The sequence below is a fragment of the Protomyctophum parallelum genome (genome assembly GCF_964188405.1).
Source record: "Protomyctophum parallelum genome assembly, chromosome: 23".
NCBI lineage: Eukaryota > Metazoa > Chordata > Actinopteri > Myctophiformes > Myctophidae > Protomyctophum > Protomyctophum parallelum.
The window spans coordinates 11364838-11382020 of record NC_139715.1 but is presented as its reverse complement, the minus strand read 5'-3'; the positions used below and the strand labels follow the sequence as shown (position 1 = coordinate 11382020).

The following is a 17183-nucleotide window of genomic DNA, read 5'->3' as shown; positions in this document are numbered from 1 at the left end:
TCCAGAGGTGACATGACATGTTCTGTGGTTTGTGTTCTGACCTCAGGTACCCCCGTCTGGCTCCCAAACACGCCGAATCCAACACAGCTGGTATCGACGTCTTCGCAAAGTTCTCCGCTTACATCAAAAACCCCAAAAAAGACGTCAATGATGGTGTGTGAGGTTTTCTGTCGATAGATAGATAGATATAGATAGAGTGAGTGAACATTCACCAGGTGTATAGTATATCAGTATATTAATATACAATACTACAGTATATACTATAATATTTTAGCCCAGTTCTAATAGATAATGAATAAATATGAATGTTTGTACACCTTTTGGTTATGTGTGTGTGTGTGTGTGTGCGTGCGTGCAGTGCTAGAGAAGGCTCTGCTGAAGTCTTTGAGGAGGCTGGATGACTTCCTGAGGACTCCTCTGTCAGAGGAGATCGATGCCGACGCAGCAGGAGACCTGCCGGAGTCCAGCAGGAGCTTCTTAGACGGACCTGAACTCACTCTGGCAGACTGTAACCTCCTGCCCAAACTACACATCCTCAAGGTCGGTCTGTCTGCCTGTCTGTCTGCCTGGTGCATGACAGGCATGAGTCCAACACTCTACCCAAAACCCAAACCTTAACCTCACAGAAAGCCACGGGTTAGTTCTACCTGGCCACGGCTTAGTTTTAACCTGTCACGCATGTCGGGAGATGTCTAACCAACGTATGCACCCCCTGCCTGCCTGTCTGTCTATCATACTGCCCTTTTTGGGGATTTTTTTTAACCCATTCTGACCTGAGATCAGATTCTAAAAATGTCTGTTACATCCTGACAGTTTCATTATTAACCCATTCTGACCTGAGATCAGATTCTAAAAGTGTCTTCGATTTTTCAAAAATAGCAGACCTACAAGCTCGTATCGCGCCACTCGGTGGCGCGATATGAGCTTGTAGATCTGCTATTTTTCAATAGCTAAAGCACAACGTAATGCTTAACACCAAAATGGGTTCCCGTCTAGAATGGGTTTTAATGGGTCTTTTTCTTTCTTTTTCCCCTCTCCAAAATAATAAAATAAAAAAATGTAATAGAAAAAACACAGACCCTCACGTATTAGTAGCTACAACATCGGCGACCAGAACCAAGGACTGGTGTTTTTGACGAATCTAAAAATGGAAGTCACGACGGGTTTGTATAAGAAGGGAGGCGGCGGGGCAGCTAAAATACATATCAAATACTGAAGCAACTTAAAAAAACTGTCTGGAGTGCACACAAAAAGCCCGAGTAGACGACGGACGAACTGACCCAAACATTTTTCTGAAAGTGAAATATCCCTTCAGCGTTTCTCTTCTCTTCCGTCTCTTCTCCCCTCCAGGTGGTCGCCAGGAAGTACCGTGGTTTTGAGATTCCGTCGGAGATGGTGGGGGTGTGGCGATACCTAAACCACGCCTACCAGAAGGAGGAGTTTACCAACACCTGCCCCGCGGAGAGAGAGATTGAGTTTGCGTACCTGGATGTTGCTAAACGAATAAAATAGAAATATATATATATGTATATATTCAATCATTCAGAGTATTTGAAGATGTGACAGAGGGAGGCAGCGGTAAAACGAAGGTATACAATGAGTATGGAGATTATGGAAATTCTCCAGTGAAAGATGTTGTCATTTTGTAATAATAATATCCTTATTATCCTTATTTGTTTTTGGACAAATGGTAACATGATTAAGGGTGTACACTGTACAGAGAATGTTTCTGGCTACATATCCGAATGCTAAGTTACAGTATGCATTTTTTTGTTGAGGTATGTTGTGGTTGGTTGGTTGTTCACATTACTTAAGCTTGGCCTGTCTTGACCCATTTTGGGCGGGAACCCCTTTCGGTGTTAGCATTATGTTATGCTTTAGCTATTGAAAAATAGCAGATCTACAAGCTCATAGCGCGCCACCGAGTGGCGCGCTATGAGCTATTTAAATGAGCTATTTTTGAAAAATCGAAGAAGGACTGACGTAGAAACGTAGCTTTTCCAGAAAACTGTCAGGATGTAGAAGACATTTTTAGAATCTGATCTCAGGTCAGAATGGGTTAAGCTTAGCTTGTCTTTCTTGATCTGACCTCATACTTCATGCGACGTCTCTTAGCTTATACAACATAACATAACATCCCGGCCGTGCCATGTGTTATACAACATAACATAACATCCCGGCCGTGCCATGTGTTATTGCCTAATAGTCCACATTATGTTGAGGACTGACTAGTTTGTAAATGGGATCCAAAAACCCTGGTGATTTTCTCTAGGCGAAATATATGAAGGAGTTAGAGATGCAAAACGCACTGTATGGCTAAACAGTTAACCCATTTTGACCTGAGACCAGATTCTATAAATGTCTTCTACATCCTGACAGTTTTCTGAAAAAGCTGTTTCTATGTCAGTCGTTCTTCGTTTTTTCAATAGCTAAAGCATAATGTAATGCTAACACCAAAAGGGGTTCCTGACCAAAAGAAGAAAGAGGGATAAAGACGAAGACATTGAGATGAAAAGAAGAGGAGATGGAATGGAAAGAGAGATACAGAAATGAAGAGAAAAGATGGTGAATTTAGAGAGAGGAGGGAACAAAGCTAAATAGATTGAGAGTTAACGACGGAGAGAATAAAAGAGCAATGACCGACACAAGAGTGTACCAGATCCAGTTTCAAACCAGTACTGACCAGCTCTGTGTTCACTTCTTTTAAGAAAATATTTCGTTTTTTCTTAACAAAGCAGGATGTATGTTTTGTTTTTGTTTGTTTTTTTACTCCCGAGTTCATGGTCAACATTTCATTGTATGCAGTAAAGTCAGTCAGTACTTGTTCTGCAACCTTAGCTAGTTGAAATGTTTTGCATTCCTGTGTGAAACGGAACCAGTAGATAACCACACATGGACATGGACTTGGAACTGAATTTACTAAGTATAAAGCGACAAGCGTGGGTGTGTGTGTGTGTGTGTGTCTGTGTGTGTGTGTGTGTGCTCTCACAGGTTGGGTGGCACATTGATTTATCTATGCTAATCATCTGGCGTTTAAAACAGCGAGGTCTATATGTACTGTATGAAAGTCAGAATGTATTCATTATTCCGTCATACACAGCAGAACTGCAGGGCCAGTTCACTATATTACCTCTCTCAATATAGTATTACCACTTCAGTTCAAAATCCATTTAGCCTTCTGTTTGTTTCATTTTGTGTGCCACTGCAATGGTCCACTAACTGTATTCTACTGTAGCACTGCAGTGGAAGCTCACACTAATGCAGCCTGTGTGATTTGTTAAAGACATAATTGATAATTATGTAAGCTGATGATATATGTAAAAACTGTGCCTGTCTTACTTGGAGGCACCACAGGTAGACATTACTATATTGTAATCCTGAAATGACAAATCTATGGCCTTGACCATTAATCTATTGTTTGTACCTTTGATTCTCCAACAATCTGTGGGGACCTTTAAGGGCCAGTTCATTCAGTGTGTATCTCTGTCAATACTAATGACAACAACACTATACTCATTATTTTAGTCTCCGGCAGGCCGAAGGCATAGCCGACCGAGGCTATATGGATCTGAATTATTTGACACCAAAGTTCAAGTTGTTGTTCCTTGACACTCAAAAACACTTGAACCCTATAGCGTCCACATTCTGGGGACAACAGTCAGCGGAAATAGCAGATCTACAAGCTCACATCATGTCGCAAACCAGGGGTCATCAACATGTCCTACAGGGGTCAGGTCAGGGGTCATCAATATGTCCGTACATGGACAAATGTGTCCGTAGCAACACTTATCCGTGGCAAATTCTACATTTAGTTTTGCACATAGCATCATAATATTCTTACTTTTATCAAAAGACCCAGTTACTGAATGTCTCCAGGTTTTCTTCAGAATATGTCTGACACTGATGGTGCAGCTACTATGACACTATGGCATATTCCAATAGAGTCCACTAATGACTAGTACAATTAACTTTTTATTTGGGACCCTTCCATTAGTACGCTCTCCTAGCCTGGCTCCAGCGCTGAATCGCTATCATTAAAGAAATGACCTGTAATGGTCATTTTGGCCTAGCTCCTTGTGTTTCTGGTAATATTATTGTCCGCTCATTTGCATGTCCATGGCAACATTTTTATTTTGACAAAAATGTCCACGACAAGCCAGCATGGCAATGACCCCTGGTCGTAACACGACACTTTGTGAGTGACCAGCTTGTGTTTCTGCCATTTTGGGGCGAAGAGATTTAAGGGGAAATACTAGCGGACCTAGCGTAGAGCCCTGGGGCCTAGGGGACACAAGTCAACTCAGTATTCAGGGTTTAAGTGTTTTTAAGTATGGCAGAAGGGAAGAGCTCTATGTATGAAATAACTGTATTGGTCATGATGGAAACTATTGCACCAAAGCAATCATGATACCAGTTTAATGTGTTCTGGCCTTATAATCCTCTCCAGGGAACTCTTTATTAAAACTAATTTCACAACTAGACGAGTCTGTGTGGCTTTGTTTTTGTGTTTGGAATATATTAATCTCTATAAACCAGATATCTGCATTTGAACACAGGATCTGTAGTTAACAGACTCACTGCCAAGAACATCTTGTGATGTCTTTTTTCCAATGTTTCCAAGAGCGTAATCTATTGATTCAGAATGGTCTCGCCGATATCCACCGTTAAGCAGCATCCCAGGAACGTCCTAGAATGGCTGTGATATTACATTCATGCCATGTATTCCATATGCAGTACACACCAATAGATCACTCCTATGCCCTCCTGACACTGTCGGTGAAATGTATGCAATATGACAGCATTTTAGGCCTATAAAGGTCCTATACCTATACTTTAACTAAAAGTCCATGTCATTACACTTCTCAGATAGCATCCATACTCACTCAGAAACTTGTTGGAACGTCTCTCACACTCTCTTCTGCTCCATGCTAGTGTGTTAGTTAGTTGACCAGCCACAGTCCATCTTGTTGTCATTCATGTCAGCTGATTATGGTAGAAATACAAAGGTGAAAACCAGCTCTCGTCCAAACACACAAGCATACTGATATGAATTCCTGGCTGTTCATTTGGCGACAACATTTACCAGATTAATTTAACCTGTTTCTCTCACTCCCAGACTCTCTTCCTTCCTCCTTTTCCACCCCATCTTGTACATGCTATAGGTTGATGTTGACTAGAGTTGGATGTCAAATGACACTGCTTCCATGAGCTTGGTCTGTCTGCTCCCTAGTGGGCCAACTGGTTAAAAAGGACAAAGGTGCATTTATCCAAAGTGCGGATGTGACTTTGAATGGCATATAAATACAATAGATAAATAAATCAAAGCAAGGTCTGACATGTTGGAACTTGGCAGAAACCGAGTGAAAAGTCCACATGAGGGCGACAAAAGACTGTTGAATACAAACCAGATGAAGTAGTCAGATCATGTAAAGTGCAGTAAACATTTCTTCATTCATTAAATATGTTTGTATTTGATATTTTATTGTATATTGTTTTACTCATAGAACGCACTAGGATGTTACCAAACACATTTACAGTATATGACATAGTGTGTTTACTGTTTAGTCTGCATATTTTTATATTATATTATGTCATCTTAATCTTGGGGAAGTAGCCTAGGTGGTTGAAATAGGTTGCCAGGTAGAGTAACATTTTTAAATTGATAGTTTCTAGTCTAAGGAACAGCAGGATATCTGCTAATATAAATGCTGACAAACTGCAATTCCGTACAACTATAGCCTACTAGAAACACCCACATTTTTAATACATCTCACGAAAAGCACAAAAAGTTAAAATATGAAGATAAGAGGTTTCTGCTCCACCAGCAACGCCATTCTTTCTTATTTGTAAAATCCCGTGTTCATGGCACCTTCTCTGCAGTGGTCTTATCACACCCACCTATCACTTTCTCAGACATTCAGAGCTGTGGGGTGTGGAGGGAGTGTATAACATTACAACATACTATTAATATATAAAGCTCACTACATTCTGAAGTTCATCCAAGGTTGTCTGTTCCCAGTCTGCATGCCACATCAATGACATCATGCCGGTTTCTATGGGTCACAACGGGATCAAATATTTTTTCAATCAGTGTGAGGTAATCAACTTTATTTTCATATCACAGTCTACAGGTGTAATCAATAGAGGGTATGCGCATGCTTAAAGTGAATGGCACGTCGAGTGGCAAAGCAACATGCAAAGTGAGTTTAACATTGTTTAACGTTGTTTAATGCAATCAAATGTGACTTTTCTGTTCGGATGTATGGGCTGTCAAGGCCAGAAAGTAGTTTTTTTTTGCCACTCAGCAGGCGTTACTGCATAACTTCCGGGTTTGATGATGATGTCACGCGCATACCCTCTATTACAAATACAAAGTACAAAAGAATCTAGGAAGAAAAAAGTAGGCTAGCTGAAAATAGCAGATCTACAAGCTCACGATAGATTGTCTATTTTCAATAGTTTGTGTCCCGGGGCTTAGCCTATATACACAGAAACTCCACCACTGGATCTCACTTTATTTATTTATTTAATTTCAAGGACCCCCCATAACTCAGAGAGCATAGACATTTTCATTTGCATACTCTCAGAGTTACAGACCTGTATCTGGGTCCATTTAACAAGTTTCAGAGTTACAGACCTGTATCTGGGTCCATTTAACAAGTTTATACTCTCAGAGTTACAGACCTGTATCTGGGTCCATTTAACAAGTTTATACTCTCAGAGTTACAGACCTTTATCTGGGTCCATTTAACAAGTTTATACTCTCAGAGTTACAGACCTGTATCTGGGTACATTTAACAAGTTTCAGAGTTACAGACCTGTATCTGGGTCCATTTAACAAGTTTCCAGAGTGAAATGATGTAGAACAGCTCCCCTCCCAATCACGAGTTCCACAAGTTATGTTTTCATTGTTTAATTTGCGTTTTCAATACGTTTTTTTTTTTTATACCTAGAGTGGGATAGGTGAAGCGTTCGGATGGCGTCACTGGAAAAAGATCAGTCCCACTGGCTTGCTAAGGCTTCTGGGAAACTGAGGCCCAATGCATTCCTATTGCAATGGCGGAGCAGTATGGGTGGCTCTCTCCTACGCTCTCAATTGTTATTGATCGACAGTTTGGATTATTTTTCAACATGACGACAAAGGATCACACCATTTTTAGGCAGACTTTCATGAAACGGAACAATGATGTCGGCGGGGTGGAACCACTGAGGAATCCACAGGGTTTCCACAGCGCTTATACAGGACGACCCAAACCCTGAGCTTTGGCTCAAACACAAGAAAATGCATCGTTGATTTATACTAAGGAACAGCAGGCTCAGCGCATCGCGTTGGTGAGCTTGCGCAACATGACGCGCAGCCAAGTATAAATCAGGCGTCACTGTCAAGTGTCTATAAATGTAACACTTGTGATAGCCAAACTGTCTCTGTCCCCGACAGCCATGTGAAGCACTGAGGTGTTGAAGTCCAAATAACAGCACTTTATAATCCTCAAACGCAGCGGTAGAAACTTAAAGTAACCTTAAACAAACACACAACAACACTGTTCCCTCCAGTCAAGTTTACCTGGTAAATGGTAAATGGTGCATTTATATAGCGCCTTTATCCAAGGCGCTTTACAGAGATTGTGCATTACATTCACCCATTCACACACACATTCATACACCGATGGCAGCGAAAACCATGCAAGGCACCAACTAGCACATTGGGAGCAATTAGGGGTTCAGTGTCTTGCTCAAGGACACTTCAACAGTAACTCTGGGGGAGCCCAGGTTCGAACTGGCAACCTTACGGTTACCATCCAGGCACTCTACCCCTGAGCCACGGCCACCCCTGTACCTGTACATGTCTGTGCTGAAATCCCCTCAAGTATTTCAACGACACAGAGTCCTTACCTCCTCGCTTCGTTAACCGACTGAAATCTTTTCCAATACTGTCTCGTAAGTCTTTATTACCCGGCTGAGCAGTGAAAAGTCACTGTCGCTCCTTCGTTCTCGGTGTGGCTGTGAGGGAGCTTGTCGGAGTTGGGAGGGGGGGTTAGATTTTGCGCAGGCTTCCCAGGACACATACAGTGACAGCGGTGACCACCAGCACCCCGCCAATCAGCCCGATGCGAACCCAGGGCAGGCTGTCAAGGGGTAGGTTCGGTAGTGAACCTGAGAGAGAGGGACAAAGAGAGGGAGAGAGAGAGAGGTTCAATGATATAACAGAACAACTGGAATATATTAACCAACAACTTACTTTGTTGACCACTCTAACCGTTCTGTATACTTACTAAGGGTCCATACTTTAACCATACTGTATACTTACTAAGGATAAGTGTCCACACTTTAACCATACTGTATACTTACTAAGGGTCCATACTTTAATGACTTACTAAGGGTCCATACTTTAACCATACTGTATACTTACTAAGGATAAGGGTCCACACTTTAACCATACTGTATACTTACTAAGGGTCCATACTTTAATGACTTACTAAGGGTCCATACTTTAATTACTTACTAAGGGTCCATACTTTAATTACTTACTAAGGGTCCATACTTTAATTACTTACTAAGGGTCCATACTTTAACCATACTGTATACTTACTAAGGATAAGGGTCCACACTTTAACCATACTGTATACTTACTAAGGATAAGGGTCCACACTTTAACCATACTGTATACTTACTAAGGATAAGTGTCCACACTTTAACCATACTGTATACTTACTAAGGGTCCATACTTTAATTACTTACTAAGGGTCCATACTTTAATTACTTACTAAGGGTCCATACTTTAATTACTTACTAAGGGTCCATACTTTAACCATACTGTATACTTACTTTGTTGTCCACTTTTCATTTACATCAAATCTCTTCCCTGAATATAGCTGAACTACAAGCTCAGACAACAAGACAGTTCTGAGCTAGATCTGTTATTTTTTTAGGGGCGCTAGCCCCTCCAATACATGGCTTTTGAAGATTATGTCATATGTCTATGGGATTTGTAGTGTATGCTTAGAGCGCTTATGACGTAAATCGTTTGCCAGCCAAGTCTGTGGACTTTGTTTAGGGCACTAAATGATGACATAAGACGTCTTGTGCCAGATATAAATACCGGGGGGCGGCGCTGCTCACTCCCCACACGAGTAATTTTACATCTCTGGGACACCAATCTACAATGTAAAATCCTCAGTGTTTAGTAAACTCTGGGAGTGTACAAATGGAACCTGTACAGGTCCAGTTGGTTCCATTTGTTACACTCCCAGAGTTACAACCCCATTAAGAGTCCTTTTGGACCCCTGGTGGTCCCGGGACCTGGACGGCTTTTGAGACCCAACGCTTTACGTAATCTTGGAAACAGAAGGTGTGCATTAGAACTAAATGATTGCATCCAAATTCCTCCCACAACAAATGATGCTGCATGACGTTAATTTCTGTTCCACTCAAACATGAGGTCAAAAGTAGGCACCTTCTTCCTCAGGAAATGATGTTACGGTCTCCTCCTGTGCTTCCATTGGCTGTGGCGTAGTGCCCACTGTGAAAGGAACACAACATGGTGCATAGTGTAGCAGGGTTTTATGGTTAACTCAAAGTAACAAAATAACAAAAGGTTAAAAAACTAACATTTTAGTTAACCGATTTGTTTTTAAATAAATACAAATAAAATAATGAGGCCTTAAAATAGTAATAAAAAAATGCAGATCAACTTAAACTTCTGCAATCTGCACAATGACTACTTTCTACTTTTGGTACGTTATTAAGTACATTTTGATACCAATACTTTCGTACTTTTAGTCAAGTACATTTTGAATTCCGGACTTTTACTCAATTGCAAGAGAGTATTTCTACATTGCAGTATTGTTGACACTTTTACTTAAGTAAAACATTTGAGTACATTTCCCGCCACTGGTCACCTTGTTCTGCGTGCGTCAAGTGGTCCAGAAACACTGGAGTGGGATGAGCCGTGCTTTCTGTGGTCCCGACCGTTGTCTGTCCCTCTGTCGCCGTTCCTGTCGAAGTGGACATGTCTGCCCAGGCGTCTGTCTCCGTTGTCTGTCCCTCTGTCGCCGCTCCCGTCGAGGTGGACATGTCTTCTGGACGACAGAAGAAAGACCATGGCGTGAAATGTATTTGTTCAGGACGGACAGGAACGTACAGAGGCCTATATTCTGTAAATGTTGCTTTTCACCATGTAATGTACTGTACACTCACGGGAGAGCATTATGTGGGGTTTGCATTTGCATACAGTTTATGTCACGTGTGTGAGGTTGATATATCAGAGGAGGATGTAACGCAGCAGCTGCAGTGGGAAATACATTTAAACAGCCAGACACTAAGACACAATCTTAAAGTCAGCCTGCGGTCACCTAAAAAACATAGCACAGGTTAAATAAGGTTGGGATCCGCAACTGCAGGAATCGGTTCCATCACATTTGGAACCTTTTCTGGAACCAGTTTTAACATCACACTGCCAAAGCTGCTATGTGGACTTCACTTCTGCTATACAATTACAATACTAGTGATTCTCAAACGTTAACATTTCAAGGACCACCATAACTCCAACCAAATGGAACCAAATCTACAGATCTTGAACCAGATATTGCACGACATCATGAACCATCCACCAGACCTGTCATGTCATCTGGGAAAGGATCTGCTTGCTGTCCCTGCTAAGACCAAAAATAAAGGTAAGTAAGTAAGTAGCCTTGCAGAGGCATGAGGCCCATAGGGCAGGAGCCTATCTCCTGTTTCTGTAGCTTGAGGCAGCTTGATGTACAAGTACACCCCCTGGACATGACACTAGTATGTCGCAGGGACTTACACCAATTCCAAGTGTCAAGCAGGGAGGGTCCCATAGAGTCTTTGGTATGACCCGGCCAGGGATTGAACCCCGAACCCCCAGTCTCAGGGCGGACACTCTAACCACAAGGCCACTGAGATGGTTATAAAAAATAAAAGTGGGGAAAAATAATTTAGTTTTATGCACCACATAAACTCATCACGTGTCATATGAAGACAGTCTCTACAGTACATAGACACACTGCAGGTCAATTTCAGTCTGTGTAATGACAATGATACGACTGCAACAACTAGGCTACCAATATTCCAATAACAATGTTAATTGTCACGCATCGTGTCAGTCAGTCCGCCACGCCTCGTGACACGCTCCATATATGGCCAATACAGAATTCATTCCATATGTTGATCTGACCTCATCAAACCCTGTAAACACAAGAAACTGCCCCCGCTGCCACCCTTAGATCTCCATATATGGACTGTTCTGACATTCCATATGTTGATCTGACCTCATCAAACCCTGTAAACACAAGAAACTGCCCCCGCTGCCACCCTTAGATCTCCATATATGGACTGTTCTGACATTCCATATGTTGATCTGACCTCATCAAACCCTGTACACTCAAGGCACGCTCCATATATGGCCAGTACAGAATTCATTCCATCTTACTGGTAATAATTATAATAGATGAAATACCAGCAGCAGTGGACTCCTCCTGTCCCAGTACAGCCACAGTGGTGATCTCTGGGAATCCAGGCTTGGCATTTTCTTTCACACTAAAAATAAGAAAACAACAATAACACTTGAATGTATAATGGCAGGTATTAACAGCTGTTTCCATTTTCCTGAATAATATTGTATACTGTAATGAGAATGCACAGTACTTCAGTTAATAATAATTAACAATATTACCCACTCCTTTGTCACAGTAGGGCTTTCACTTCTAGTGACTAGTTGAATAGTTGCTTAGTTTACTAGTCGACTAGTTAAAAACTGTGTACATTGGTGACTATAATCTAGCATTCTAGATGATTTTGAGGCCTACAAAAACGAGAGAGAAAACTCAACTACTCAACTAGTACCAACGAGGTCAACTAGTGGCTTTACTAGTAGTTGAATAGCCGACTAGTTGCTTAAAGCCCTATGTCATTGTACATAATGTGAACTTTTAGGAGTTTTATTGGAGCACCCGGGGAGCAGTTAGAGGTTAAAGTCTCGCTATGTAACTTAAATTGGAGAGTTCAGCTTCAAACAATAATAATAAAATAAAGAGTTCAGCTAGTACTCACCTGGTCTTGTAAAAGCAGCGGTACTGTCCCTGGTCTTCGTACAGCACAGGGTCGACGTACAGGACAAACTCTTCCCCAGTCCTGCCCATGTCTACGGTGAACCGAGACATGTCCTCGTCTTCAATCGTCACGTAGGACTGGGGCGAACAAACAACATTTAACAGATAATCATAATGCACTGCAGTTATTGAAATAACATGACTACGACATGGCACGATGCAGCATTTGAATTAGGGCTCGACTGTCAGTCTATTGACCTGCCTGATATCAAATTAATCCAGCTTTGTTTTATACACCTCTCTAAAAAATAAAAACGTTGAAGGAAAGTGCTGTACACTGTAAAAATAAGAACATGACAAGCCTATTCTTTGTGTTCTTCTTCATCATTAAGGCATACTTGTTGCTGATGAAGAGCACTAATGGTCACCAATCTACGTTTAACTCCAATTCTCCATTGACACCAGGGTGACATCTCTCTCTCTCTACTTATTTAAATAAGTCTGGTCTTGGTCTGCATTTGTCTAGCTGCGCACCATTGTTTAACCAGAGACTGTAGCACCATGTGACCTCAAGATGCAGCAAGTGCATCATACCTGGTTGTAGGAGACCAGAAGGTGGTCATTTCGGAGCCACCAGACACTCAGCTCCTTGGAGGACTGCGATCTCTGCACGGACAGGACGCAGGGCAAGTGCAGCATGTCGCCCAGCCACGCCGTCACAGATGTTTCCACACTCAGTTCTGACGGAGAGGAGGGAGAGAGGCTGAGAGGGGGACTGTGTGTTAGTTAATAGAGTTAGACCACCGGTTACCAAACGTTTTAGCCTGTGACCCCTAAACAGAAATCTGATGTCTCCCCGGGACACAAACTAGTGAAAATAACAGATATCTCACCCCTTTATCTCTCTCTCTCTCTCTCACACACACACACACACACACACACGCAATTATCTTTTTATTTTAATTCCAAGGAGCTCTATTGGCATGAGAAAATCAAAACACGATCAAAACAAAATGTATGTGCAATATAATGGGAATACAGAACTTAAAGGGAAGAACTATCTAAGAAATTTAAAACAGTTGACAGCGGTGTTTCAATGTTTTGAATTCACTTGATTGTGGTTAGACATCCTTCTCCTGTCACAACAGCTCATGAATCTTGCTGCTGAGTTTGCACATTGTTATCCCTCCCTCCCTCTCTCTCACCATTGACTTTGAGCCACACTGTTGACACGGTGCGTCTCCCTCTGAGACACTCATACATGTCAGCATCAGTCATTCTGACTCTGGACAGAAACAGAGACCAGTCTCCTTCCTTCCGCCTGTATCCTGGGGCCAGCGCTACCCGACCCTGCAAGGAACAGAGCTCAGTTAAGCATCCCAAATACCCAAATACTTTTCAAATACGTTTTTAAAGATATATATTTTTAAAGATTTCAGTCTTTAGATGTGAGTGAGACGCCTCTTAGCCAGCATGATATTGCACATGGATTCTGCAGCTGCACTGAGACACTCCCATACAGAATGAACTAGCACTCTGTCGAGGTTCCAACTTACTGCCGACGTCTACAAACTTACGATCTGCCAATGTTTACGTCACTGTACTCAATCAGACCCGGTCCCGACCTGTTTGATATGATCGGAAACAGAATCTGAGTTCCATGTTGGGGTGAAGATCGGGTCAAACTACTGTGTATACAAGTCCGTCTGTACAGCCAAACAGAGCGCTCTAAACCACTGGTTCTCAATGTCTGTTGACGTCTAACGTGAAACGCTTGGTCTACCATTTGTACACCCTCAGAGTTACCATAGTTACAGCACCTTATTATTAACAGGAAGCAGACAGTACCTCGTATCCCGGACCCTGAACTAGCTCTCCGTCTGATTGGATGAAGGCCACGTCTGCTCCCACTGCCTCCCAGCGGAACTCGCTCTCCTCTCCCTCCTCCAGCTCTTCCTCCAGGAACGCTGAGCCGTTGCACGGCAAAGTGACAGAGGAGCCATAATCCACCGACAGAGACTCAACCTGGGGCAGATGAGAGACTGGAGAGAGAGAGACACAGAGACAGAGACAGGGAGAGAGAGAGAGACACACCCAGAGACAGACAGACAGAGACAGGGAGAGAGAGACACAGAGACAGAGACAGGGGGAGAGAGAGAGAGAGAGAGAGAGAGAGAGAGAGAGAGAGAGAGAGAGAGAGAGAGAGAGAGAGAGAGAGAGAGAGAGAGAGACACACACACACAGAGACAGAGACAGTGAGAGAGAGAGAGAGAGAGATGAGCAGTGAAGGATCGGTGAGGAAACATGGGGACAGATGGATGGGAGGGTGGTGATTAGAAGAAGAGGAGAAGGAGACAGGATGAGAGAGGAGAGGTAAAGTGATTATGATAAAACAAGAATGACGAGTCATAACTGCCATGTGCAGAAAGCTCTTGTTGATGAACATCTATACAGTATCAGTATCAGCGGCGTTCAGAGTATGGGTTTTATTATACCATTCAGACTATGGGTTTCATGGTTAAATTCCACATGATGTAATCTTCAAAAAACATCCATTGGCCCCTCACAAAGCCCCTAAAAAAAGATGAAAAGAAAGTAAAAAATGCCTGCAGGACTCACCGCTGCAGACCCGTCCAAACTGAAGAAAAGCCAACGTCACCAAGATGCCAAGAGAAATCATCTTTTACGTCTCTCTGCAGCATAAAACGTAAGATTTCGGTCTGAAGACCACAAAATGACAATGTTTAATTAATCCATGGCTGACAGCATGCCATCGCCGCAAAGGGTGGTGTCATTCACGCTGCATGCGTGCGTAAAATGTCCAAAGCGTGCATCCATCGCTGAGTCAACAATCAATGAGATCGTTTCTGGCAGTGGAAAGTAAAGGCCTATTCATAGTCTGGATTTTCGGTGGTGAGCTCACCACCGCTCTGGTGCTGAGCTCACCACCGGAGCTGAAATAACGTTGAGCGGTGGCGAGTAAAAACAAGAGAGAAGGGCTGGAGCGGTGGCGGTGGTTTGCTCTTCACCGCGGCTCGTGACTCGTGATGTTGTAGTTCGGTGGTCACCCCACCACCGTAAATCCAGACTATGTATGAGCCTTAACTAAGTACATTTACTCAAGTACTGCACTTAAGTACAAGTATTTCCAATTTGCTTTACTTTTACTTCTACTCCACTACATCTTGGAGGCAAATATTGCACTTTTTACTCCTCACCATTTGAAATTTAATTATTAGTTACTTTGTAGATTATTATTACAAAACATTAGCCACTTCAACCTGACAGTATACATATGGGTCATTTGAAAATGGCCAATCTACAAGCCGAGTTTGTAGATCTGCAGTTTAGAATATTTCTTTATACATTTGAAAACTTGTGAAATGGGACATTCTGCATAATGTGTACTACTTTTGGCACATAAAGTACATTTTGATGCCAATACTTTTGTACATTTACTCAAGTACATTTTGAATTCCAGACTTTAACTTGTAACAGAGTACTTCTACACTGCAATATTGATAGCCTACTTTTACTTATGCAAAACATGTTGAGTTCTTCTTCTTCCACGACTCGTTTTCTAATCTGGTCCTTACCAAAAAAACAACCACCGTCAGATGATAGATCAGCCCAATCAACGTGGTGTGTCAAGTGACGTCACGGGTCCTCCACAGCAGACGATACGCCAGGTCTCTATCTTTCCCTCTTTTTTAGACTTCTGCAAGCAAGTCAAAGTGTCCTTTGTCACTTGTCGCGGTTCCAGCCGTGGGGCATGCATTACAGTATGAATATTACAGCGTACGAGCTCGTGTCCTGTTTTGTGCTAATTCAGCATGCAGCCCAGCGCACAGGGTTTTGGCAGAGGACACACACACGGCACGTCTCGGGTATCCATACAGGGGGATTTGGCACTGGCAGCGCGTCAGAAGGTGGTTTCATTTTAACATAGGCCTATTAGCTTATATATAGACGAGGAGGGATGGATTTGCAGCACGCGCGCGCACACACACACACACACACACACACACACACACACACACACACACACACACACACACACATCATATCGTGAACCTAATATCGTGATTAAAATCGAATCGTGAGTTGAGTGAATCTTTACATGCCTACGTAATACGTATACATGAAACAACCCAAATTAATTAACACTATCAACTTCAGCTGTGTCGATGGCTGTTGAGAAAGGGTCCATATTGTAATCCTCCTCTCTGAAGTCACACACAATTTATGAGGGAAACAAAAGGATGTGTAAAACCCCATCAGAACCAGAGCTAACCTACCGTTCCACACCCAAGTCACATCTGCCACCCCAGGTGGGGTAGAGGGGCCGGAGTTCGATCCCCGGCTCCCCCAGAGTCAGTGTTGAAGTGTCCTTAGGACGAGTAAGACACTGAACCCCTAAATTGCTCTCGGTGATCAGGTTGGGGACCTTGCATGGTTTCCTCCACCATCGGTGTGTGAATGGGTGAATGTAATGCACAATCTATGTAAAGCGCTTTGGATAAAAGCGCTATATATAAATTAGGGATGTCCCTTCCGATCCGATCCCGATATGTATTTCTGTGTTAGCCGATACCGATAGCGAATACCGATACCAGTGTCGTGATCTCATGTTGTGTTTATAGGCAGCTACTGTATCTAGCTATATATCTCGTGTTGTGTTTATGGCAGACTCCTAACTCAAATATGCACTTGCTGTTTGGGCAACTCCAAAGCAAACATCCAACATCATACCTGTCACAGTGTCAACCCCTTACCCGTGTCGGATCGGTGGTTAGACTGGCATATTCACCGATACCAATTTGATCCGATATGACAAATAAATAAGGGCCGATCCGATTCCTGATACCGATACAGTATCGGGACATCTCTAATATAAATGCACCATTATACCATTTATCTATATTCAGGATCAGCCTTTGTTAGCAAGGATCCCAGTACTGACACCTCCCTCACTTACATACATGCTCAGACCCAGTGTTGGAAAAGGTACCCCATGTATTACAAAACATTTAAGTATCAATACTGCAATGTGATACTCTGTTAGTAAAGTATTGGTATAAAAATGTACTTGAACTTGTACTTGTGTCAAAA

At 42.5% G+C, this 17183-nt stretch overlaps 2 protein-coding genes across 11 annotated transcripts in view; one reads left to right on the top strand and one right to left on the bottom strand.

Annotated features, from left to right (window-relative positions):
* The window catches only part of LOC310854396 (chloride intracellular channel protein 4), a 54160-nt gene that overhangs the window by 5244 nt on the left and 31733 nt on the right, over window positions 1-17183 (top strand). The window contains exons 4-6 of one of the 2 annotated variants that reach the window (XR_014568906.1): window positions 47-153; window positions 359-540; window positions 1351-2957. Coding sequence is in view for 1 of the 2 variants with exons in the window: in XM_083759021.1 (XP_083615147.1) it covers window positions 47-153; window positions 359-540; window positions 1351-1512 (451 nt within the window). In the remaining variant the exon portion in view is untranslated. Of the gene's footprint in view, window positions 1-46; window positions 154-358; window positions 541-1350; window positions 4588-17183 lie in introns of those variants that run through there. The other variant, XM_083759021.1, reaches the window with a different exon arrangement.
* LOC310854392 (uncharacterized protein) lies at window positions 76-16451 on the bottom strand. Of its 9 annotated transcripts, XR_014568902.1 has the most exons (13): window positions 15668-15874; window positions 14691-14791; window positions 13920-14113; window positions 13277-13421; window positions 12666-12811; window positions 12073-12209; window positions 11480-11559; window positions 9900-10079; window positions 9455-9520; window positions 5983-8154; window positions 5084-5238; window positions 4884-4983; window positions 76-167 (listed from the first exon to the last, which is right to left on the bottom strand). XR_014568902.1 is itself a non-coding variant. In XM_083759009.1 (11 exons), the coding sequence occupies exons 3-11, from the start codon at window positions 14749-14751 to the stop codon at window positions 8036-8038; spliced, it is 1128 nt and encodes a 375-aa protein (XP_083615135.1). In that variant the 5' UTR covers window positions 14752-14791; window positions 15668-15789; window positions 16370-16451; the 3' UTR covers window positions 5499-8035. The 9 variants fall into 9 exon arrangements, 5 of the variants coding, with proteins under 5 accessions (XP_083615135.1, XP_083615134.1, XP_083615138.1 ...); XR_014568903.1 differs by lacking the exon at window positions 76-167 and having other exon boundaries at window positions 4964-4983; window positions 5142-5238; XR_014568904.1 differs by lacking the exons at window positions 76-167; window positions 4884-4983; window positions 5084-5238 and having other exon boundaries at window positions 5499-6778; window positions 6819-8154.

Excerpts from the sequence above, each read along its gene's own strand:
- LOC310854392 (XM_083759009.1), bottom strand. The coding sequence starts at position 14,751 with ATGATTTCTCTTGGCATCTTGGTGACGTTGGCTTTTCTTCAGTTTGGA. Across the intron at positions 14,114-14,690 it reads GTTTGGACGGGTCTGCAGCG|TCTCTCATCTGCCCCAGGTT; the intron begins GTGAGTCCTGCA and ends CTCTCTCTCCAG. Across the intron at positions 10,080-11,479 it reads GGAGGAGTCCACTGCTGCTG|AAGACATGTCCACCTCGACG; the intron begins GTATTTCATCTA and ends TCTGTCGTCCAG.